The sequence below is a fragment of the Jaculus jaculus genome, chromosome 1 (genome assembly GCF_020740685.1).
Source record: "Jaculus jaculus isolate mJacJac1 chromosome 1, mJacJac1.mat.Y.cur, whole genome shotgun sequence".
NCBI lineage: Eukaryota > Metazoa > Chordata > Mammalia > Rodentia > Dipodidae > Jaculus > Jaculus jaculus.
This window is the reverse complement of record NC_059102.1, coordinates 129,285,759-129,311,599: the sequence shown is the minus strand read 5'-3', so window position 1 is coordinate 129,311,599 and position 25,841 is coordinate 129,285,759. Positions and strand designations below refer to the sequence as shown.

The 25,841-nt window shown below is 51.8% G+C and overlaps 1 protein-coding gene across 2 annotated transcripts in view; it reads left to right on the top strand.

Moving 5' to 3' along the window:
• Nek6 (NIMA related kinase 6) overlaps positions 1-25,841 on the top strand; it is an 84,638-nt gene that overhangs the window by 54,801 nt on the left and 3,996 nt on the right. For both annotated transcript variants that reach the window (XM_045141701.1, XM_045141700.1), the window contains exons 5-9: positions 3,075-3,185; positions 6,593-6,701; positions 7,581-7,688; positions 18,104-18,198; positions 25,025-25,138. In XM_045141701.1, the coding sequence (XP_044997636.1) occupies positions 3,075-3,185; positions 6,593-6,701; positions 7,581-7,688; positions 18,104-18,198; positions 25,025-25,138 (537 nt within the window). The remainder of the gene's footprint in view (positions 1-3,074; positions 3,186-6,592; positions 6,702-7,580; positions 7,689-18,103; positions 18,199-25,024; positions 25,139-25,841) is intronic.

The following is a 25,841-nucleotide window of genomic DNA, read 5'->3' as shown; positions in this document are numbered from 1 at the left end:
GTGTGGGGATTGAGCATTATCGAGTGCTACAGACAGGGGGTGCAGCCTAGTATGGCACACAGGCCCCAAGCAGTCCACATCACTTCTAGAAGGTCATGACCCTGAGAAAGCAACGAAGAGGGGGCATTCTGTGGATGGCCCTTTCGCCCCCAGCTCACCCTTCCTTCCCCCCTCTCCCATCCGTCCTCCATCCAAAGCCAAACAAAACCCACCTGTGTCACATTTTTGTAGCACTTTCTTGTCCCTCACCTAAGACCTACCTCCTGGGCTACAGGAGAAAGTGAACTTTGTAGACAAGGTTCTAGACTTTGCATGGGCCCAGCTTGCTGTGTACCTATGGCTAATCTTTTCCCCTCTCTGGTGGTCTTCAGAGGTTTGGCCCAGTTGACCTTGAGGGCCCCTTTTGGCCTGAGCCTTGGTGGATTGGTAGGGTGTTGGGGGGGGTGGCTAAATAGCCTGGCTTCAGATCTGCCCCTCACAGGAATAGGAGCCAGTACCTCCTTGACCAAAGCTTTAATCCTCTAAGCCTAACCTTTGCAAGTTGTTTGAGAAATTAATGCCTGGGTAATTTGAGGGAGCACCAAGAAGTAACATGGCCAAGTTCAAGAGGAGCCAAGGAATAGCAGTTCACCTTAGCACTGATAGACTTAGTAGTTAATACAGATAGATAGATGATAGGTAGATAGATGATAAACAGATAGATATATTAATATTAGATACAGATTTTAAAATATTTTATTTATTTGCAAGCAGAGTTCTCAGAAAGAATGGACACACAGGGGCCTCTTGCCACTGCAAACAAACTCCAGACAAGTAGACTTCTTTTTGCATCTTACATGGGTATTGGGAAATTGAATCTGGGCCATCAGGCTTTTCAAACAAGTGCCTTTACCCACTGAACCATCTCTGTAGCTCCTAGATATAGATTGTTTTGAGACAAGGTCTTGCTACGCAGAGCAGGCTGGCCTTTAACTTACAGCAATCCTCCTGCCTTAGTCTTCTGAGTGCTGGGATTACAGGTATGTGCCACCACATTTGGCTGCCCTGTACAGATTTTAAAGCTCATTCTCCTGGCTGCTAATTGCCTTGATCCCCTTTATCAGTGGAAGATACAGCACAGTACTGAGGCTTGCTGAAAGAAGCTGATGCAGTGGCCCATGTTAGCACACCACCTCCTGAAAGCAAAACCTGGCACGGGTAGTTTTTGACACAACCACCAAAGCAAGGAAAGACTTTGAACCCAGAGAGCTGGGGAAACTGGACCTGCTGATGGGAGAGGGCTACAACCCTTGTCTCCCAGCACATAGGTGGATGCAAAATTTATTCAAGGAAATGTTAGAGCTCATACTGTGTCTTCAGGGATCATTTCTATAGTATGTGAGTAAATATAAAATCCAAGGCTAACGTATACACAGCACACACATGTGATCCCAGCATGCAAGTTTGAGGAAGGGGGATTGTCATGAGGTTGCAATCAGCCTGGACTACAGAGTAAGTACCAGCTAAGGGGCATAATTCAAAGCTTGTGGAAGAAAATGAGGGGACTCTTCATAACTGGAGGATAAACAGAGGTGTCTCAGGATACAGCACTAGCCATAAAAGAAAGAAGTATTGACTCGACATTACCAGAAGGAATCATTCATGCTTATCATAGCCACCATTCAAAGCTGAAAGTTCAAGTCACAAATGGGAAACAATACTAGTGGTACTGTATCTGATAGATCTATGCATATATATTCTTACAAATAATAAGAAAAATACCTGGTATGACCCCTTATGAATTTTCAAAGCTCCTCATTGTTCTGTCAGGAGATGGCGTATCCAGGGAACCTTTAAGACTCAATATGGTATTCCCCTACCTTGTCCCATATGCACTACCCTTGGCTTTCAACCTCCCCCTAGCATGCTGACCTCTATTTAGCCCCTGAGATATGTCCTTTTCCTCCTACACAGGGCCTTTGCACAAACCATCCCCTCAAAACTCCTAGATGCAATAATTCTGTTGATCTTCAGAGAGCAGTTCAAAGTTTACCTCTAGGAGGTTTTCCTTGATATCCACTCTGTCTTGCATCTCAGTGGATTCTGTCAGCATGGGCCCTCCCAGTTTTGTGTAAACTTAACCAACTGTCCCCTCCTAATTATAAGTTTCATAGTTCCTTCTCCCTGTGCCTGGCCCTCACTGACCAGAGCAGGGAGTTTAGCATACAATGTGGGCCACAGGGCTTGGGTGAGTCAGTAGCCCTTTCCCTGGTCCAGTCCTCCCACTCATTATTGTCCACCTACAGTGAGTGTCCTCTCTCAGGAAGGGTCTGTGGCATTGACCTTACTCTTCCTGACAGACCAGACAGATCAGCTGTTCCTTAGGCAACCTGGGCTCAGAGACTTCCAGGCCTCTTAGGAAATATGCTGTCAATCGCTCCTGGCTGTCGGCCACACTGTGGCAGGACGTTGAAGTTCCCTCTGCTTCCCCATTGCCCCAGAACTTGTAGGTATAGTGCCACCAAGGGTTCTATCTGCTTGGCAGGGGCTGGCTTCCAGCAGCGGGGCACCTCCTTGCTTGGCCTCCACATACCTCAGCAAATGCAGGCTTCAGTGTGGAGACCAGAGCGGGTTCTCCATCCCAAGAGAATCAGTGAGCAGCACTTAGGTTGGGAATGGTTAAGGTTTCCTTGGGGTAGATGAGGTCCTGAGAGAGCAGAAAGAGTAGTAGTGATGCGGGCCCCACAGGTTGTGTCACCCCTTCACAGAGGCTGGCACAGCTCTGCTCTGGAGGAAGACCGGCTGGGGACAGGGGATCATTTCCTTGGTGCCCCTTGAGTCCCACTTAGCCCTGGGCAGCTGCTTTCAGGATCCTAGCCTCACCCTCATAGCTCCTCTTCAGAGCATCCTGCCTAATGGGCAGGTGAGGACACAGAGGTTCAGGGATGCTGCATCACCCTGGTTCTCTTGACCCCAAGTACAGACCTTTGCTCTCGTCCTGCCTCTCTATCAAACGTGAAGCCCCCCAGCAGGCGCAGGGGCTATGCTGCCCATCACTGGTGTGACCCTCCCCTCTCTCTCCCCCTTTGGTGCAGCAACTGAACCACCCGAACATCATCAAGTACTTGGACTCATTCATTGAGGACAACGAGCTGAACATTGTGCTGGAGCTGGCCGACGCAGGCGACCTCTCCCAGATGATCAAGGTCAGGGACCTGGGGTTAGGCTGACAGCCTTCCTTCAGCCCACACATCCCTCACCACTCCAGCCTCAGCCCATCCCCAGCACTGTTTGGGGTACCCTTGTCTTCTTTCAGGTACACAAAGCAAAGCAGAATGACACTTAGGCTGGTGGATAAACAAGGGCCAACTGTGCTGCCCCAGCCCGCCCTAGAACACATGGGCATTTCTCCCTGCAGTACAAACAGGCATGGATGGGCCGTATCCCTGAAGGTCAGACCCCAGCCCAGGGAATAGAGGGCCATGTCGAGCAGCCCCAACTGCTTTGTTCTACAGAAAGGGAAACTAGAATCCAGAGAGGTTGTCTTGCCTGAGCATACCCAGGATGTGGACACTCACCCAGGTCTCTGTCAACCATGGCCTGGGACTGTTCAGTAAGCATGGTCCCCAAGATGACCTCCCCAGCCACCATGGTCCCCTCCCAAGGCCCAAGAGCAGGTCCACCATGAGTTTGGCATCAGGGATGTGGCAACTCCACTGGTGGTTGCTATTGTGAGCCACAGGCATGCCCAGCATGCTTATGCACCCCACTGAGCCCGCAATCTCACCAACAAGGCTTGGAGAGGTTAGTCTCCTGTATAAGGTAGCGCAGCACGCACACAGAGGGACCTGCTCCTTGCTCTTCCCTCGAGGTCCTCTCACTTAGGATGGACTCCCGGCACCTCCCTCCTGTGAGCCAGTCCATCTGCCCTGAGTGAGAGCAGGCCATTTTCAAGCCCCCACTGGGCTACCACCACATTTGGAAATGAGATAGACATGGAGCTGCCTTCCCAGCAGGCACCGGGGACTGAGCAATTGTTCAGCACTTGCTCTTCTGAAATTCGGCCCCTAGGAATACAGTGTCGCTGGGAAGCGGCATTACTGAGCCGTTATCACCTGCTTTTATATTTCCGTTGACATATTAATGCATTTGCAGGGATGTTAATCTCAACGCCGATCCCTGGTGGGAACAGACGTGCTATATCATGTCTTAGGCCCCCCTTCACTAGTTTCTCCTTCACTTGTATCCTCCCCTGAACATACAACACCCCCCACACACACACACACACTCCAGTCCACCATGTGCAGCCCCTGCTAAGATCTCAGTGCTGCCATTGCAAGCCAAGGTCAGAGCCTGTGGAAATCAGGGGAGGCTTCCTAGAGGAGGTAACCCCTAAGCCAATATCCTGGAACAAAGACTGCAGAGACAGGCACAGCTAGGCAAGTACCCAAGGGGGTAGAATGCACTTTGGTCTAGTGAGAACACTAGACGCAATGGGAACTGCTGCTGTAAGGTCATATGGGGCCTCTCATCCAAGCTGAGGATTTGTGACTACCCTTGAGGTCACAGGAGCTTCCTAAGACACCTGGTGTGAACAAACATAGTCAGCCTTGTGTTCTGGAAACTGGTTACCAAAGCAGAGGAGGAGGAGGTGGAAACAGAGTAGGAGCAGAGAACTAGAGAACCGCTTGTCCTGTGTGCACCCTGCAGCTCATGGACACCAGGCCCTTGCATGGCCTGTCAGACTGTGGAGTGGGGCTAGAGGCAGATGGTCCCCTCCCTGAGTCCCAGTGTCCATCCTGCCTGCAGGCTGGCATCCACTCCTTCAAGCTAAAGGAGCGGGAGGAGTCACCAGTAGCTCTGCTTCACAGCCATCCTCCCTCCGGTGCCACTTCCCTCGGCCATCTTAGGCTCCGAGTGACTCAGACTTCCAGCATGGCTGAGCTGTCTGGGGTAACTTCTGCTGCCTTGGCGTCCATTCCCCCTGGCTAGTGTCTAGCCCTGCTTTTCACCTGCCTCTGTCCTCAAGGATCTTCACTCAGCAGGGTCCAGCTTGCTGTAGCCCCAGCCAGCAGGGGAGGCAGAATATGCCAGGTACTTCAGAGACCTGGCCTGCTCTGACACCTGCCTGAGGAGTGACCCCGTGTCTGTTTCCACATACCCGGCCCAATTCTTGATTGCTTTTCCTTCCCACTTTCTAGCTATCTCTGGGGTTCCAGAGGAACTTGGCCTTTCCAGGCCCAACCTAGGTCCACACCATGGTTGTCCCACTGCCCTTAGGGGTTGCTGGCCAGCAGGTCCTGAGTTCCCTGGTATTATTTATGGACTGGTGAAGCCCATAGCTGCCGCTACCCAGAACTCACCAGAGACTCTGTGCTTTCCTACTAAATGTCAGCCAGTGCTTATAGAACATGACATTTAGAAAAATCACTGCTTTCGGCTGCGCACATCCCCACATAAACACTGTAATGACAACCAAATAACATCACCGTGTAAATAACAGCCCACCTGGCCCACTACAGAGGCCTGGGGGTGGCTCAGGGCGGTGGCGGGGGGTGGGGGCTGCTGAGAGCCTAAGTCAGCTTGCCCACGAGGTCTGTCTCCTAGAAGGAGCCTTGGAAGAGCCTCAGGGGGCTTTATTTCCAAGCCGGCAACTGTCTCTTCTCTGGACATGCCCAGTTCTGGGTCCCAGCTCCCAGTTCCCCTGGTCAGTGTTGGGTACAGGCAGAGTCTCTCTTGAGCAGTCCCTCTCACAGGCTTCCCTGCACCATTGGAAGCTTTGAAGAACTCAGGCCAGACCGATCTCCCCTGAATGGCCTTCAGTTCCTCATCTGCCCCTCTGTGGGCCCAGTGCCATGGCCGACATGGCATGTGCTTGGCAATGTCAGTATGGGTCCTTCTTTCCACCTGAGCCCCTATCCCAGTCAGGGAAAGTATCCTGTTAACTTCCTGCATCACAATAGCTTCCTGGCAGTAGGCCACAGCGCCACCACTGGCTGCTTTGGGGAAACAGCTTCTCTGTTGGCCAAGGCATAAGCCACACAGCCTGCTGCCCTGGTAATAGGTGCCACCTGGCACCCAGCACCTCCCCACACACCTGGCCCACATGCTAATATCCAAACTGCCTCAGGATATGCTTCTGCATCATCCTTCCAGAACTTTTCTATTTCTTAAAGCTCTCTCAATATATCCTAGTTTTGGTTTTGCTTCCCCACCCTGCCCCTCCAGTACTGAACGTGATTTTCCAGGAAAGGGGCAGATTAGTAACTGCTCAAGCCAAAGGTCCATTTGAGAACATCAAGCCTATTTCCTGCAGGTTGGGTGCCCCCTTACCACACAAGGGGAGGCTGGGGACAGGGACACTGGAGTTCCCTGTGCACAGATCTGGACCATTACCTTCCTCAGGACCACACTGAGCCAGGCTGAACCCACACAGTGCTGACCTCACTTGGGCCGAAGCCTGTGGATGTGCACACCAGCCGGGTATAGCACCCAGAGCCTACATGGTATCTGACCACGGCTCCAGCCCCATGCCTCCTGCAGCAAGCACCCTGCTGCCCCTCCTGGAAGTTGCTCACCCAGCCTGTTGCCTGTCTGTCTGCTTCCCCCACAGTACTTTAAGAAGCAGAAGCGGCTCATCCCCGAGAGGACCGTGTGGAAGTACTTCGTGCAGCTGTGCAGTGCCGTGGAGCACATGCATTCCCGCCGCGTGATGCACCGAGGTGCGCCCTGCCGGCCCTGGGACCCCAGCACCAAGCTTCCCTGGCTCCTCTGTGCAAGTTAGGCCACTTTGTGTTCCCCACACTGGAGGAGTCCAGCAGCTGCACATGGGGGCAGGGGAGCCCCTGGTGCCAGATAGTTACATAAGTTTCAGGGACTGGGGCCACCCCAGCACACTGTCTCCAGTGTCCCCAACACCATTCCAGAGCCTGCAGAGATATCCCAGGTATGGCCAGTTCCAGTGATGCTGCCAGCTCTGTCCAGGGCAGGGCAGGGGAATTTTCTGTGGGCTTTGACATCTTAGGAGTTGGTAGAGCAAAGGCGGTGAGGCACTTACACAGGACTGTTTCCAGCAGACGTCCTAAGTTATGAGGAAGGAGTCCACTGCAAAGCTGCCTTCTCTAGTGTCTCTGGCCATTGCCCTGTATATCGGTGGACCTCTAATTGCTGGAGTATGGCACAGCTTCTTTTGCTGAGTTCTGTGTTGTTGCACAGATTGTCACAAAAGTGCCTGCCGTGTGGGCTGGGCCATTGTTCAGATGCAGGAGCTACAGCCTTACAAAATGAAACAATAGCACAGAAATCCTTCCCCCGAGCTCATAGCCACCCTGTGCAGTGGGTGAGGTTAGACCCATTTTACACGTGAAGAAAATAAGGCATAGGGAGTAAATGTCCAAGGACCCACAGATAGTGGTAAGCAGAGGCAAGAAGGCTTCCCGAAAAAGGGAACTTCCCTATGGGCTTTGATAGCTTAGTAAGAGTTAGCTGCCCGTAACTAAAAGGCCCTTCCTGGCTTCTTCCAGACCTCCTGCCTGACCCACATGTCCCTCCCAGGCCTGTTCTCCCCACACCAACCCCATGTCCATGTTCTTGCCCTGCAGACATCAAGCCCGCCAATGTGTTCATCACAGCCACAGGCATTGTGAAGCTTGGTGACCTCGGCCTGGGCCGCTTCTTCAGCTCTGAGACCACCGCAGCCCACTCACTAGGTAAGAGGCCTGTGCCCCTTGCCAGTGCAACAGACCTGGGTGACCCAGCTGGAGGAGCAGGCTTTCTCCTGGGAGCATTTTCTCAGTGTGGTAAAATGCCTTTGAGTCTTAGAGTTTACTCATTGCTTTAGGACAGACCAAGGAAAGAGGAAACTGAGGCTCAGGGGAGCCATTGGAAGCTTCCCTGCACCCTCATGTCTCCTACAGGCCCTTTCTGGAAGGTGGGCAGAGCCTGCTTTGTGAGGTGGGCTGTGTCTGGTGACCTGCTGCATTGCTTTGCGGTTCCTTTGTTGTGCCCCGCTGGACCCATGGCCTGTTCCCTGGGTGGACCTGTGCACTGTCTCTGTTTGAGGTTGTAAAGATGCAGTTTTGAAAGTGTGGGGCTAGGTTGCTGGACCTCAAAAGGGAGAAGGAACAGGTGGGCAGATAGGAAGAGAGCCACATCTGGGCGAGGGGACTGGGGGTCTCTTGTGAGACTGAGTGGGTGGCTGGGTATAGCTTCAGGCTCTGAATGCCACTGGAAGGCTGGAGCGATCCCAGGCCACTGAGGGGTAGGAAGCTCTGTCAGATGTGCTTTGGATGGAATAGAGCTGTGGCCGGCTTTTGAGCCCATATGCCTGCCATGTGAGTGAGGGTGAAGCTTGAGCAACGGCAATGGAGCCTGATGCCTTTACTGAGAGCTCGGAATCCAGCACAGCCCGGAGCTGCCGCAGAGACAGGGAGCCTGTACGCCCGAGCCACACCCAGCGGGCCTTTACCCATCTGCCCAGGGGGCTGTTCCCAGAGGGCTGTGGGGTTAGAAACCCCTTACTTCTCTCCCTGAAGCCAGTTGCCAGCAACCCCTAGGCAGCTACATCTGTGGAATAACAGGAGGGAGCTACGGTCTGCTTCCACTCATTTTCACTCCATTCCACACAGCTCAAGCCCAGGTGTCTCCTGGTCCCAACACCCTAGTGCCCACAGTCAGCCACATGCCCACAGCAACTTCTAGTGGCCGTTGAGGTGCTTTGTGGAAGACACTTTCCTATGGAAGCTGTCGCTATCCATTTAGGTTCCGGTGGCTGCGACTCAGGAGACTTGCACGAGCACTAATATGAGTGTAAAGAGGGATATGTCCTCATCCAAACCCTGGGGACACCTCGTCCAATGTTTCCCTGGGCTCCTAAGGGAGGGCTGTGCGGGGACTATCCTGGGGAGCTAAGAATGCTTCTACATGCCTCCAGTGGTTTTCAGGTTCTGCAGGATCACGGAATCTGAAGTGCAGGGCACTTGAGTAACTCCTCTGAGGTCACAGTGATGTCCCTCTGTGGCTGAAGCCCGTGCTCCCAGAAGGTCAGGGTTTGTGGCCACCAACTGGGACTGCAGCTGCTAGCTTTTGTGTCTAGAAGGAAGCCCTACCTCTCCCCTGGTCCTCTTTGGCCTGTATTGTACCTAGTGCTTTCTCTTTGTGGTGCTAGGATGGAACCCAGTCTCCCCACACGCTAGACAAGTGTTCCACTCCTGAGCTGCACCCCAACCCCTGTCTGACTTAAGAGCTTCAAAAAGGCCAGAACACAGAAGACAACTGTCAGAGAAGAGCTAAAGCACTGCCTCCTGGGCCCGTCAGTCAGGCCCGAGTCTCACTCTGTCCTGCTGCAGAGAAGACGTAGCGCTCGTCAGAGCCGGTTAGAATCGCCTCGTTAGGGACGGCAGCAACCCTTCTCCCCCGACATAGTGATTTTATCCACTCAGACTGCTGCACTTATTATATTAATGAGAAAGAATTGGGACTCAGAAGAGCCTGTCCTCACAAGCTGGATGGCTCCTGAGGCCTCTGAGCACAGACTGCGCACATGATGGGTGGAGGAGACCTCTCGGGCCTGTTTCCACTCCAGGCTGTGTGCTCAGAGTCACAGTTGAATTGAGGCTGGCATGGGTGTTCTATAAGACCCTATTTGTTGAAGTAGCTACTGGAACTTCCTCTGTCCTCACCTGACTCTGGAAGGTGACAGCACAGAGCTAAAGCCCAGGACTGAAAGTCTCCAAGAACCAGGAGATAGCACCCTTCCAGCACAAGGGTCTGCACACAGCTAACTACACACACACACACACACACACACACACACAAAGAAAGAGAGAGAGATAGTTGGGCAAGAGATTGAACTAATTGCCATCACACTGTGACATAGAAAGGACGCAGGGGCCCTTCATACCCCATGTGTGGGTATGAATTATGCATCCACCAATGTCTAATGTACACCTACTATGTGGGATGCTGTGGCGGCAGCCGCGTTACCCGGGCAACCACCTACCTCATCTCCTGAGGCTGCTGACCCGGGAGCCAGGCTTATGCAAATCCGATCTCCTCCACCTCCCCTTCTGGGCCCCTCCCTGTGCCTGTATTTGCTAACACAAGGCTGGCATGAAAGGGCATTAGTCAGTGCCATGGTCGGGCTGACAGGTGCGGTACCCAGCGGTGGCAGAGTGGCTGCCTCGGTGTCAGGAATAGGAGCTGTAATTAGAGCGCAGAACAGAATGAGCGTCAGACGAATTACCAGGCAGCAGATCATATTTGTCAGGAAGGATTGCATACATAAAAATTAAGTGACAGTACACGCCGGCATAATGAAAGAAAAATGAAAGATTTGCCTATACACAGCTCACAAGCTACAAGCAAGTGTCTCGCTCCGAGCCACGGCAGCAGCTGCAAGACAAATGGTGGGGCTGGAGAGCAGGAGCGGAGGCCCTGCCGCTCGGCCGTGGTGACAGGGCGCCGCGGGCTGGGGCCGCAAGGGGCCGGCACGGAGGCCACTCACATCCAGGACCTGTGTAGGCCTGTCTGGCCTTGCTGGTGCTGAAGGAGCAGGGCCAGTTGTGGACGACCCCATCACGGACAAGCCGTCAATATGCACTGCCCCTCCTGGGGCCTGGCCTAGCCACGGGCTTACACACCGTTCTCCATCCCTGAGCCATTTCTCCAGCCTGGGCTAGGCGCCGGGAAATGTGATTCCTCAGCCTTCTCTGCCTTCAGAGGAGCCCCAGCTTGGCAGAGGGATGGACACAGTCAGCCCCAGGTGGCCTGGTTAAGGGAACAAGTGGAGCCCTTCCCAGAAGGCCCACTGCATGCGGACAGGTGCTGGGTTATGTGAGTCTAAACTAGACTGAGGAGCCAGGGTCACTCAGGGTCTCCTAGAATCTGTAACCATCTCAACCCCTCCTCACCAAAGGCAACCTGTACTTCAGTGTTTAATCACCCAATTTATTGATCAGGCAAGTCATCAAAGATGAAGCTTAAAAAAAAAACAAAAAACAGGAAGCTGAGGAGATGGCTCACCAGGTAAGAGCACTTGCTGTAAACAAGAGGATATGAGAGGGCCTGAGACCGCCTGAGTTCAATTTCCCTGCACCCATGTGAAGAGCTGAGTATGGCCACACACATCTGTAACCCCAGTCCTGTAGGGAGCAGAGACCAGAGAATCACTGGGGTTTGTGAAAGCCAAAGGAAGCTACCAGTTGAGAGGGACTTCCTCTAAAGAGAATATGAGGGTGAACGATAGAGGAATGGCACCCAGCCTTCTCCTCTAGCCTCTGCACATCTCGAACACATCCACACATGCACTTGTATACATCCATGCACCTCACAGCATTTGGCTGTTTTTTTTGTTTTGGTTTTGGTTTTGATCTTTCAAAGTAAGGTCTCTCACTCTAGCTCAGGCTGACCCATAATTCTCTATGTAGTCTCAGGGTGGCCTTGAACTCACAGCAATCCTCCCACCTCTGCCTCCCAAGTGCTGGGACTAAAGATGTGTGCCACCATGCCCGGCCCCATTTTGCTTTTTTTAAATTAATTTTTTTGTTCATTTTTTTTTATTTATTTGAGAGCAACAGACAGAGAAAGAGGCAGAGAGAGAGAGAGAGAGAGAAAATGGGTGTGCCAGGATCTCCTCCAGCCACTGCAAACGAACTCCAGATGCATGTGCCCCCTTGTACATCTGGCTAACATGGGTTTTGGGGAATCGAGCCTTGAACCAGAGTCCTTAGGCTTCACAAGCAAGCACCTAACCGCTAAGCCATCTCTCCAGCCCCCATTTTGCTTTTTTGGTAAAACATCACACCTAGGTCTTTTATCGCCATTTGTATGGAAGCAGAAACTGAGGATAGGAGAAGTGAGGCCATATCCCTGCGGTCATCTGGCAAGTAAGCCCCCCAAAGAGCTATCCCATGTCCAATGGTCTTCAATGGCGTGCCAGTCCACAGCATGGCAGGAGGTGAGCTCAAGTGGTGGGTGCCCAGAAAAAGCATCAAGAAAGGGGGTGAGGAGCCCAACACCAAGTATGGACAAGGACATGGCAGGGCAGTGCAGTGCTCCCCTCCTTGTCATGTGCCAGCACAGTCATGTGGCATTGTGTGTGACCATGCTGGGCGGTGACAGCAATATGTGGTCTGTATGGTGATCAGAGAACCCTGGGGACATTTGCTCAATCTGTAAGAATTCATCATGGGCCAAATGCTGTTCTGAGCCACACTTTCTGTTGCCCAGAGAAGGAAACAAGGAGCAGAGGGCAGAGTGGGGAACACTCTTGGCAATGGGGAAACAGAGGCTGCAGGAGAGTTCCGGCCCTCAGCTAGAGAGTGGCGAGTGGGCCACGCTGCTACGGTGAATCCAGCTCCAAGTCCATGCGGTTTGCACACAGCTTTGCCATCCAGACTTGGTGGCTTCGGCTGCACCCAGGAGGGGGATAATTCAAACAGCTCATTTCCCCAAGCATTTGTAGCAGCGCTGCCTGGGGAGGGCAGCTTGCAGACGGCAGCCTCTCCTTCATGTGAGATCTGTCTTTTTCATATCTAAAGCACATGTTTCAAACGCAGTGAGCATTTCAAAACATGGCCAAGTTTGTTTTGACAGGAGTGGCGCATCTCAGGGAAGCCGGCTCTTTAATCAGCCTCCTCCTTTGAGGTCTACATTCTCCTCTGATTTCTGCGGGGCTTGAAATCCCCAGTTCTAGGTAAAGACTTGGGAAAGTCAGGGGTAGGTGGGCTCCACACATAGCCCCGTCCCCTACTGTGCAGTAGGGACCCAGAGGTGCTGCAAAGCGTACTGAGACCTGGGCAGGGCCAGCTCTGCTATTGCTTCTGCTCTTGCTATGAGACCAGGTGGCACAAGGTGAGCTATGTCTCCTGGGACAGGGCCACTGTTGGCAGAGAAACACCTCCTTCTGCCTTTTCCTCATGTTACCCTGGATCATTGCTCCCTGAAGTCTGGGGACACATTCTTCAGTGGCCCACTGTAAGCTTGAGTTTCTTTGAAGTCTCTCTTAATATGCAAGTCGTGCATTGTATTCTGTCACACCTCCATTTTTGTTGTCGATAGAAAAATCCAGGTGTTGCATGACACACTCCAAGATAAACTGACATACCAAGAAGAGGTGCTGGGTTCACTCCCATAGCTTCACAGTCCCCTGGCACAAACCATGGACCCCCCCAGGGGAACATAGAACCCCACCTCTAAGAGGCATAGACTGGGGAAGCAGTCCCTTCTCTGGTTGGGGTATCACAGGGCCCAAAGCCCCACGCAGGATGGGCCAAACCACCCTCATTTGGTTTTGTTCTTTGACTGAGCATCTGAAAGACCAAAGAGGCAGGTGAATGAGACTTAGCAGCTCCCTTCAGACTGTAGCACTCCTGACATGCTCCCAGGAGCTTTTGAGAAGGGTAGGTGGCCAAGCTCCATCCTTGGAGATTCTGACCTCATAGGCCTGACACAAGGCTGGAGAGCCAGACTTTTAACAAGCCCTTGCTGGTAGCCATGGTCATGACCTCTGCTCAGTGCAGGCTTGTCTTGATTCACAGCTGGTTCCTGCTGGACACCTGTGATAGTCAACACTTCCCTCCAAAGGGCACACTCCAGCACAGTGTCAGGGCTCTACTGGCACTGGGTGGAGGTGGGTGGGTGGCTAGGTGGATGAACTGACAGATGGGTGAACATATGCTAGTGGGCAGTGATGAGTGGATTGATAAGGACAGATGGATGGATGATGAGTGGGAGGCAACTTACAATACTTAGAAGAAAGTTCCTCACTGGGCATGGTGGTACACACCTGCAGTCCTAGCACTGGGGAGGCAGAGGTAGGAGCATCACAAGTTCAAGGCCAGCTTGCACTACCTAGCAAGACACTGTTTCAAAACAAAATCAAGAGCTGGCTGGGTAGATGGCTCAGTAGATAAAGCACTTGCTGTGCAAGTGTGAGTACCTGAGTTCAGATCCCCAGGACCTGCATAAAGCTGGACATGGTGGCGTGCATCTGTGATCGCAGCAAAATGGGAGAGGAGACAGGAGAAGCTCGTGGGCCAGCTGGCCTCACATACGCATCAGTGAGCAGGAGATCCTGCCTCAAACAAGGTGGAAGCTGTGGCACACATGCGCCTGCACTCACAAACACAAATGTACACACACACCAACAAAGGCTGGGAATGAAAGAGCATGGGAGTGGCATGCACAAGGGCCTGCTTCCAACTCCAGCACTGCAACAAAAGAAAAGAGAAAGGGGGTAGGGGACATAAAACCAGAAAGTTCCAGATTAACACGAGTGAGGCCTGAGAACAGCAAGGAGGTGGGGAAGGACTGGTGATCCCTCATTTTCCACTCCCTATACTCCCCTGGCTTTCACTGCAATTTGTGGCCAGGACCTACCTCAGAGCCCATTAGAGGGACGGAATGGTGGCAGGTACTTAGTGAGGACAGGGGTCTTGATGAATGGAGCTCTCTGGGGCACAAGGCTAGTGGGGCAGAGCACATAGGTAACTTGACAGCAACTGGAGTTGGGTTTGGGAGGAGGAATTGGGCCAGGGTCAGACACTTGAAACCCTCACCCTCAAACAGGCTAACTCTTACCATCTTACCCCAGGATCTCTCATCCTGAGGCACAGCTGATGTAAAAACAGCCTCAGGTGAGTGGGAGGAGCCATAAGGTCAGCCAGAGGGGTTGGTAGGGCATCGTGCCGCTGCACTGGGGTATGATCTATGACCTCCATCTCCCCAATCAGCCCACATCACCGCCCCCTTTTGTGGTGTCCCTGTAGGTCCATCCATCTGCAGCATCAGGTGCTAGAATCCACTAACACTTGTCCCCAGCTTCCTACTACGAACCAAGATCTGCTTGATTTCCATCCTGTGATTTGGCTATGTTATTTTAGTCATGTCACACCTGGTCATTGGTTTAGCTTTATGCCCTTGTGACCAGAATGTGCAAGATGTTGCTCCTGGAGGTTGGACTTGACATTCTCAAGAGGCTCACCCACAAATGCACATATTCACTGGAACATTTTCCTGATGGGGAGCCAATAGTCACTGATTCCAGCCAACTGGCATGCAGACAGGTCAGCAGGTTCTCAATGGCCCAGTTAAGCAGTGAGTTCCTATAAACCATGGCTCGTGGGCAGCTGCCAGGTAAATAAGTGGAAGATTGGGCTCCAAGGAAGAATTGTCAACATCGATGCAGTGCACCCATGGCACCTGGATCCATGGAGTGAGTACTCATGAACAGTCACCCTGAGCTGTCCTGCACAGGATGCTGCATCCTGGGAAACACAGCCCTGTCAGGCCCGGTTGTTTTTCACACGGCCTGCCTTCCTTGTTCCACTTTGTGGTTGTGTCTTGAACCCTTATCAAGCCTCACCGTGTTTCCATCTTGTGCTTTCCTCACGAGCAGTGAGAAAAAATGGCATCATTCTCATGTCTGCCATCTGTGTGGGTCTTCTTGCTCACTTGAGGGATTGTTCTTTGTCTTTTACTTACTGCTAGATAGAAATATAAAAATATATTCTGGGGCTGGAGGGATGGCTTAATGGTTAAGGCACTTGCCTGCGAAGCCTAAGGACCAATGTTCAACGCCACAGATCCCACATAAGCTAGATGCACATAGTGGCACATGCTTCTGAAGTTTGTTTGCAATGTCTAGAGGCCCTGGCATTCCCATTCTCTGTCTATCTCCTCCATCTCTCTCTCTCCTTGCAAATAAGTAAAGAAATATTAAAAATTCAAAAATAAAGACAGGCATGGTGGTGCACACCTTAATCCCAGCACTTGGGAGGCAGAGGTAGGAGGATCACCATGAGTTCGAGGCCACCCTGAGAATACAGAGTGAATTCCAGGTCAGCCTGGGCTAGAGTGAGACCCTACCTCGAAAAACCAAAATTAATTAATTAATTAATTAAAACATGCTCTGGGGAGCTGGGCATGGTGACATATAAATGTAATCCTAGCACTCAAAAGTCTGAAACAGACGCTGGCGAGATAGCCTAATGGCTAAAGGTACTTGTCAGCCTGGGGTTCAGTTCTCCAGTATCCATGTAAAGCCAGATGTTCAAAGTGGTGCATGCATCTGGAGCTCATTTGCAGTGGCAGGAGACCATGGCAACTCACACTCATTCTCTTCCTCATGTGTGTGTGTGCATACACACACACACACACACACACACACACACACACACATGCTCATAAATAAATATAAAATACCTACCTTTGATCCCAGCATTCAGGAGGCAGAGGTAGGAGGATCACTGAGTTCAAGGCCAGCCTAGAACTACAGAGTAGAATTCCAGGTAATCCTGGGCTAGCATGAATCCCTACCTCAAAACAAATATTTTTTTAAATTTTTTTAAATTTATTTATTTGAGAGTGACAGACAGAGAGAAAGACAGATAGAGGGAAAGAGAGAGAATGGGCGCACCAGGGCTTCCAGCCTCTGCAAACGAACTCCAGACGCGTGCGCCCCCTTGTGCATCTGGCTAATGTGGGACCTGGGGAACCAAGCCTTGAACCGGGGTCCTTAGGCTTCACAGGCAAGCGCTTAACCGCTAAGCCCTCTCTCCAGCCCCAAATATTTTTTTAAAAAAGCAAAGGCATGGGGGGAGGGAGGGTATTGCCATAGGATATTTTTTATAATCCTGGAAGTTAATAAAAATTTGGGGGAAAAAAGGCTAAGGCAGGGGGAATCATGAGTTCAAGGCCAAATCTGGGCTATACAGTGAGATACTATCTGGGAAAGAAAAGAAAAACACAGGCATACATATTTATTATTTATTTATTCATTCATTCATTCATTCTAGGACCTGGGAGTATTTTTTCTGTGCTGACAATGCATGATGCCCTGAGTTCTGTCCTATAACTGCAGAAATTCTATATGTGCTTGCTTTCTGACAGTGATTTAAAAAAAAATGAGAAAAGTCAGTATAAAAGGGGAAAGCTTTATGGCTCCAGAAAGCCCATGATTTTGGAAAACATAGTTTCAGAGGTTTTGGTCTATGGTCACTTGGGCCCATTGCTTTGGATCTATGGTAGGAGCATTGTGGTAGGCATGCCTGGTGAGCAGAGCTGCTCCGTCTCATAGCTATCAGGAAACAGAGAGGCAGAGACGACACCTCCTTCCAAGGCATGCTCCAGGACCTACTTCCCCTACGTAGGCCCTACCTCCTAAAGATCTCACCAGCTTCCAAAGATGCCTTCAGCTGGTGACCAAGTCTTGAGCGCGTGGCCTTTGGGGACATTTCAGACCCACACTGCTTATCAAGCCATGTCACAAACAGAGTAACACTCCGGTCTGCCCTTTAGCATTCAAGTGCCATTGGGGTTTGGCATTAAAAAAATATTTATTTATTTATTTATTTGCTAGTACAGAGAGAGTGAGAATGGGCACACCAGGCCCTCTTGCAAACTCCAGATGCATGTCCCACTTTGTGCATCTGTCTTTACGTGGGTGATGAGGAATTGAACCCAGAGCAGCATGCTTTGCAGGCAAGCACCTTTAGCCACTAAGCAATCTCCCCAGCCTCCAACTGACCCTCATTGGAATGAAGTCTGTTACTTTAATGGACTCTGCCCTTTACTGGTTAGTAGCATTTCTATCCTGTTGAAGAAATAGCCACCAACCCCAAGTCTGGGCCAGGGCTGGCTATAGAGGGTGGCAAACTGCTCAGTTTCTGGGGCATAGTTCTGCTGCCTTTTCACCTGCCTGAGCCTCAGTTTCCCCATTTGTAAAATGAGGAAGCCTCTTCATGGGGCTGTGAGAATATGGATGAGAGCCTGTGAACATCTTGGTCAATGTTGACAATCATTATTTTCCCTGTTGAATGCCTGCTCTGGAATCTTCTGGATGCACACTATCATATCAAAAGACATTTGGTCACTTGTTTCCTATCCCTGCAACTGGCAGTTACACTGCACCCTTGCTGCTCACCCTGGACTGATTTTGAAGTCTACAGGGTTCCTAAAAGCCACTAAAGGTGTCAGGGTCCAGGTGCAGTTCACACCCTACTGACATGGGCACCTCCAGTCTGGGCACTTAGCTCAACTGACAGAGGAGGAGACAGGGCCTGCCTCCAACCCTGAGCCCTTGTTCCTGCCCAGCCTGAGCCTCCCTACCCCCACTGTGTTTCAGTTGGAACACCTTACTACATGTCACCTGAGAGGATCCACGAGAATGGCTACAACTTCAAGTCGGATATCTGGTCCCTGGGCTGTCTGCTGTATGAGGTGAGCCTCTGGCTTGTGAGGGCATTAATGGGGGGCACAGTTGGGGCAAGTGCACCCTACCAACTCAGGGGGAACCTTGGGTAACTGTCCTTACCCCCTTAGCTGGTGTGGTCTAGTGAGAGGTTACTGGAGAGTGTGGGAGGTGGCAGACTTGGGTTGCTTGGCTTTGAGAAGGGGAATATGTATGAGAAGTACTTGCAGAGGATCCAACCACCTAGACCACGGTGCTCAGATACTCATGGCTCCACCCCATTCCCTTCGTAACTATATTTGTGCATTACTCATGGATAGATCAGACCCCATACAGCCTCAGGAGTCTGGCCTAGCTCATAGCTCTCCATGGCTCCCAGAGTGGTATCCTCATTCTTCTAGACTCACTTTGTCCTTCCCTTGAGCTGTGAAATCTAGCCATCCATGGCTGTTTCCAGAACTGGCAGGCAGCTGGGACCAATGCACAGGACAGTTGAGTCTTTGTGGGTTCACACATGAGGCACCAGAAGTAAACAGAAGTCTCGCCCAACTCAGCCAGCCATTAGGGTGCTGGGAAAGGGGCTGAGGGAGCCATTCTTGGCCAGGAATCTACTGGAACTACCAGCAAAAGTGAAACCTGGGCCCGCTGATATCTCCACGTTGGTGGCAGCCCATTCCTGCTGGATGCTCCAGGAGTCCCTCCACAGAGCCGTGGTGAGACTTTCCATTCATGAAGTGGGGTCGTTGTCACCTGCCTGCTTCAATGGAGCTGATACATGGGGTGATGCACAGAAGAGGATTAGAACTTTGTCTCCTGCTTTTAAGCTGATGGGTCTGGGGACAGTTTTGTAGCAAGGATGCTCAGAAAAGTGTCCAAGAGCTGCATCCAAAGGGACTCTTTCCTTTGCTTCCTGGGCAGTCCCTCTGTCGAGGTGTGTAAGGTACAGGATATGCCAGCTGCTGGGCCATGTGGGGCCTGTGGCAGGTCTGGTGGCTGGGTTCCTTTGGCAGTAGAATTTCCAACTTCTGCATTTCAAATGGACTGCCTGAGGTCAAAACTTTGACTCCTCTGCAAGGTACAGACTTTATAGGATCTTTCTTTTTGATCCAGCTTGTGATTCATAAGCTTCTTTTAAAAAAAAAAATTACATCGGGCATGGTGGTGCACACCTTTAATCCCAGCATCCCAGCACTTGGGAGGCAGAGGTAGGAGGATAGCCAGGAGTCCAAGGCCACCCTGAGACTCCATAGTGAATTCCAGGTCAGCCTGGGCTAGAGTGAGGCCCTACCTCAAAAAGCCAAAATAAATAAATAAATTACATATATGTGTGTGTGTGTGTGTGTGTGTGTGTGTGTGTGTGTGTGTGTATGTATATCTTATTTTTTAAAATTTATTTGCAAACAGAGAGAAATGAGAGAATGGGCATGCCAGGGCCTCCCCTCCAGCCACTGCAAATGAACTCTAGATGCATGCGCCACTTTGTGCATGTGACTTTACATGGATACTGGGGCATCAAACCCCTGTTAGGCTTTGCAGGCAAGCGCCTTAATCACTGAGCCATCTCTCCTTCCTCATAAACTTTTCTGTGGCACTGGGGGTGGAAATAGGGCCTCATACATTCTAGGGAGGCACTGCCACTAAACAGTACCCCAGCCCAAGATGATGCACTTTGAGCTTGGCCAAAGATGTGGCCCTTGTTATCGCCAGGGTTGCCTGGGTCCCCTTCTCCTAGGGCTCAGCAGATGAGTGTCATTTCCTAGGTTTGTGGGCAAATCAAGGAAGGACAGTCTACAAATGGAGCAGGTCCTATCCTGTTCAGAGGACCATAGGGCATGAGTTGCAGGAATTCTTTTAATGAGAAGCACCTGGCTGGTGCCTGGGCTCTGGGGGAAGGGATTCAGAACCTCCTCCAAAAGGGTGTCATGCATACATGTCAGATCCCTAGAGGGACAGCTGGAATGAGACTCCTGCCGCGCAGACAAACTTCTAGTGCGGGCACTGAGGGCCTGTGATTTGGACTTCATGTTTGTCATATGAACTCCAAGTCTCCGTGCCACCCAGCACTTGCCCACTAAAGGAGCAAGACAGCCCCTGTCCCGTCAACTCTAGTCCCCCTGTGTGTGGGAAGGAGATCACCACCTGTCTTGTTATGGAGGTGTGAGTGAGGAGCCCAGCTCAGAGCAGGCACCAGGCCTGTCCAAGAGCCCACTGACCAGGTGTGAGCCAAGCAGCTGGCACTTGCTGCCCGTCTCTGAAGGCGAGACCCTGCGGCTTGCCACATTTCTCTTTTTTGGCTTTGGCCAACAGGGAGCTTCAGCGGCTCAGCTTCTGTCCTCATAAAGGACTCCCCTTTGTCCTCCTATCCTTATGTATATTGTCCCCAGTCCAGATGGCTTCTCCTTTTCTTTTTCCATTCTGTGTTGTGTATTTTCAGAAGCTGCTTCCTGCCCCCTAAGAGCGGGAGGGTCTCTAAATGTAAACAAACATAAGCCAGCCAGGCTGGGAGGAGGGGCCAGGATGACAGCTGGCTCTCTCTGCTCCTGCCAGGGCTTCTGCTTAGCTGCAGAGCAAGCCCTGTTCCCTGCCTGAGCCTTTGTCCCAGCTCCTCAGAGGCAGATGCAGCCTGGTCCCTGTCCACACCAGGCCCACTGCCACAGCCTTGATGGATTCCCAGTCGGGCAGGCCCGTTCCAAGTCCTGACTTGGGCACCTTGCTAAACACATGTCTGATGTTCCTTCTTGGTGGCTGCCGACACTGCCGCGGCACTCAGCACCGCTGGGTTGATTTAGTCGTTGGTTACGCGGGGGCTGCCGCGTCTTACAGCCATACGTGGCAAAAGTGGCAGTGGGAAACCGATGAAATTGATCAAGCCCTGTGGGAATTGTGTCCTTGGGGAGAGGACAGGGTGCTAATGTAAACCTAGCCCAGTCCCCTAGAAGAAGACAAGCATGGTGGTCGGTCATGGCTGCTTGTGGCCTTGCCCTCAAAGGTGACAAAGCGGGCTCTGCCCAAGCTGGCACCCCTCTGCACCCCTGCAGTGCAACAGGGGAATAAGTGAATATTTTCCCAGCAGACAGGGAGGGGCTGTCTGGGCCCAGCACTAGTAATAATTGTCTGAAGACATCCCGTAGTCACGGCTGCCACCTCCCCCAAGCTGCCTGTGGTGTCGTCTCAGAGTGTCAGCTGGAGGAGCTGGGCCAAAGTCCTCCCCCCACCACCACACCCGCCTCAGACCACTACTGAGGATTCAAGTGGTCCTGGTAGAGCACGTGCCAGATCACCGTGCATCATGTATATGGAGGCCAAAGTATACACGGTCAGAGACCCTACGTCCATATCCCTCCCTTCCTGAGCCCTGGAACAGACTGAAGCTCAGAAGCACCTATGAAGTGTCCTATGGTGGATTTACCCAGTGACCACAAAGCTGATGATTTCAAGACACATGAATTTATTCCCCACAGTTCTGGGCTTCCCATGCCTGGCTTCTCCTAGAGGCTCTGGGGCAGATCTGTCTGGAAAGGCCATTGTACATGCCTTGGCCCTCTCATCACTCCAGCCTCTTGCCTCCACCAGCACATCTTCTTGACCTTCCTCTGCCCCCTTATTGTGATGCTTGTGATTCATAATAATTGTCCCCACTTCAGAATCTGAAGTTTCATACCATCTGTGGAATCCCTTCGGCCACATAAGAGATATTCACTGGCTCCGGGGATCTGGCTGTGGATGCCTTTGAAGAGACCACTGTTGAGCCATATTCCTTGCATCCAGATACCACCAAGCCCCTTCTGAGATCACTTGCAGAGGCTCATGTCGTCCCAGAGTAGTAAGGTTCTGCAGCACTGCATACCTACCTGTGGCCTCAAGGGTGTGTACTGTGTAAAGTCTGTCTGGAAAAAGCTAGCTTTACAAGAAAGGTGTCAAATGGCTCAGCAATGCTGCACTGGCCACTGGGGGAGCCGTAGGAATCTCCACCACTAGACTGCAGGGAAGCCTGCAGCAGGGCAGGTAGCCACATGCCCCACTCAGTCTGCAGAGAGAGCCCTAGGTATGAATGCCTGAACTTGACTATCTCAGTAAGCCAGGAGCTTTGTTTTCATTATCCAGAATGTCCCACAGAGGTGCCCAGTGGCCTACTTGGGTTTTGCAGAATTTTACGTTGGAGCTCAGCTCAGAGGACAGGACTGAAAGAATTGCCTCCCTCAATGCCAGGCCCCTCAGTGGCAGCCTCCTCAAGGGGCCCTTTTAGGACAAGCCAGCAAGAGAGCTGGCTTGGGGGAAGTTCAGCAGTATGAGTGCTAATCTGACATTCTGGCTTGAACAGCAGGATGGCTTAGAAAGCCCTCCCTCAGGGAACAGGGCCACAGACTGTGTAGCAGGTCGCCTCTGGGTCACCCTTCACTTCGTTCTGTGCTTAGGGGATACTGGGTGTCAGATAACATGGATATCTAAGGGCCCTGACAGGCTGGAATACGATCCAGTCACTCTGCTCGCTGAAGTTGGGTCCCCTTCTCCCTCTGACATCTCCAATCATATCGTCGATTCTCTGAGCTCCCCCATCTCCATTTCCTGGGCCATGTGTCACACCCAAAAACCCCAGAGAGAGAAAAATCAACATAAGAGGCAAAGGCAGATAGCCATGGACCTAGTAGTCCTGACAGGCAGCCAGTATCTCTTCCCCAATAGCAAGTCCTGTGCTCAGACCTGCCAGAAGCTGGCTAGCCATTGGCCCAAGGGGCTCAGCCATCTCAGCTGATGATGATCCTATGCCCAGTGTTGCTGGCAGCCCCACAGGTTCCTTCACAGCCTGCTGCCCTGATCTGGGTAGAAGGCCCAGGGCTGGCAGCTAGAAGCAGGGTGGCAGAGACGCAGCTTCCACTAGAACCTACAGCCTGGGCTTGAGAAGCTCCATCAGCAGGGAAGGCCAAGGGGGCCCCTGCCGCCCTCTGTGGACCTTATTCTGAAAGGCCATCTGAAACAATATATGAAAAGCTAGAGAAAACAGAGGAATAGTGTGAAAGGAGGGTTCATCCCCTCTCCCCATCTCTGGGCCATTTCAGAATCCCAAGGGGCCAGGCTTGTGACAATCAGATCAGATTGGCATGTTGAAGGGCAATCAGTCCCTCTCCCAGATCCACACATGAAACACCAGCACTAGTGTTAGTGAGGCTGACATTCAACAACCTGTCTACCAAGAACAGAAAGGTCTGTAGAGATGTATCTGGATGACGTGAAGGATACCAGGTCACTCCCAGTGACCACCCGGGAGCTTCAGCTGCTCTTCATTGCAATAACATGTCATTTTGTAACTGCCCAAGTTAACCCTCGGCAGCAAGGCGTTCATTCTAACTCTGGGAGCTGCATCCGCCTAGTCACACTGTTTTATGGACTCTATAGCAAGGCCAGCTCCTGGGCAGGTTGGAGGAATCTAGTGGTTTGAGGCCTCTGCATACTTCCCCACCACTGCTGAGGGCAGGGTCACCCCAGCCTTACTGAAAGGTTGGGGTTCATGGGCTAGTTGAATCCCAGGAATATAAGCCCTGGTTAGCTGCTGCCCTGCATATCCATCTGAAGGTGCTTGGTCAGGTTCTAGGTACACTTCTGCACTTGGGTCTGAGGAAACCCCCAATGTGTCATCCCAAATCATGCAAATCCAGGTTCTGTTGTCTCCCTGGACCCTTTTTTTAAAAAAAAAATATTTTTATTATCTAATTTTATCTATTTATTTGCAAGCAGAGAGAGAGAGATAAGAGACAGAGAGAGAATGGGTGCGCCAGAGCCTCTAGCCACTGCAAACGAACTCAAGACACATACTCCCCTTGTGTATCTGGCTTATGTGGGTCCTGGGGAATTGAACCTGGGTCCTTTGGCTTTGCAGGCAAATGCCTTAACTCTTGGATGGGGAAACCTGTGCACCTTCCAGGAAGTTCCCCCATGGGGTGAGAACCAGTTGCCATAGCCCAACAGACCTGTCACTCCCCACTGTTCACAGTCAGCCTGTGTTCAAGGTGCAGTGAGTGCTGAAGACCTCAGCTAGTGGTATTTGAACCTCACCACACCCTGTAGGCTGGGACCACCACCTTTATAGATCAGGAACCAAAGGCCAGACAGCACAGAGAGAGCTGTGGCTGGCTGCAGAGCAGGGCTTCTGCACTCCAGAGTTTCAGTGAAGCAGAGGGACCGGTTTGCAGACAGCATCCCTGCGTGGGCTCGCAGAATAGCCACAGTGCCTCCACTTCCTCCTCCACCCCAGAAGTGTTAGTCCTGAGGTTGTGATGTTCCCTGCAGGCATCAGTCAGGCAGACGTGCTTCCACTGGTGGCTTTGTGGTTGCTTTTTAGATCAGGTGAAGCCAAAAGTAGTGGCACTCGCCTATTATCCCAACACTCCAGAGATGGAGGCAGGAGGATTGCCATAAGTTTGAGACCAGTCTGGGCTAGACAGTGAGTTCCAAGCCAGCCCAAGCTAGAGTGAGACCCTGTCTCAAAAACAACAAAAAAAAATTAACTTAAAAAAAAAGAACAGGTATGATGGCATTTTAAGAGAACCTGCCAGGCCCAGGGCAGCTCCTGGTGAGCAGAGCCTCCATCCAGCTCCATCCAGTCCCCAGCAGCCGGGCTTGGGAGGTGGAGCCTAAGTGAGATGAGATGTGCTTTGAGGGATCAGCCGCCCCTTCCTCATTGTTAATGCAGAAATCACCGTGCCTGTGTGTTTATACAACTGCAGCTTCCTTGGGCTCCAGAAAGAGATCTTCATTAACAGTGGCTGCCATGGTGACGGCCAACCTAGAATGGCTCCCCTGGCCTTTGGAGTCCTGGGCCTCAAGGCTCAGGCTGATCCCTGTTGTCCCTTCTTGCAGATGGCAGCTCTCCAGAGTCCCTTCTATGGAGATAAAATGAACCTCTTCTCCTTGTGCCAGAAGATCGAGCAGTGTGACTACCCTCCTCTCCCAGGGGAGCACTACTCTGAGAAGGTGAGAGTAGAAGCTGGAGGCCGGGTCTCATGAGCCCCGGGTGCCAGCATGGCGCCCACCTGGGAGTGGCACTTCTGAAGTGCCTGGCTGGGCTGGGGCTGGGCAGACACAGTAGCAGGTACACTGCTGTGCTCTCATCTCAGTGTTCAAGTGTGAGGCTTGTCACAGGCCCAAGGCCAGGCTCCATGTGGTACAGATCTAGAGGTGAGAGGTGACTGGGCTGTGGCTCCCCAAGGCCACCATGGTGGCAGCTCCGCTCCCAAGGCCGGAAACTGCAGCCAGTGGACGGATTGTCTTCTGCTTATTGTAATAGACCTAAGTCACCCTTTGGGTTTTGGGGTTTTTTTTTGTTTTGTTTTTCGAGGTAGGGTCTCACTCTAGTCCAGGCTGACCTGGAATTCACAATGGAATCTCAGGGTGGCCTCGAACTCATGGCGATCCTCCTACCTCTGCCTCCCGAGTGCTGGGATTAAAGGCATGCGCCACCACGCCTGGCAAGGGTTTTTTTTTTGTTTTTTATTTTGAGGAGAGAAAGAGGGAGAATGGGCACACAGGGACCTCTAGCCATTGCAAACAAACTCCAGATTCATGCGCACATTGTGCATCTGGCTTATATGGGAACTGGGGAATTGAACCTGAGTCCTTAGGTTTCCCAGACAAGCATCATAACTGCCAAGCCACCTCTCCAGCCCCACCTCTTGGA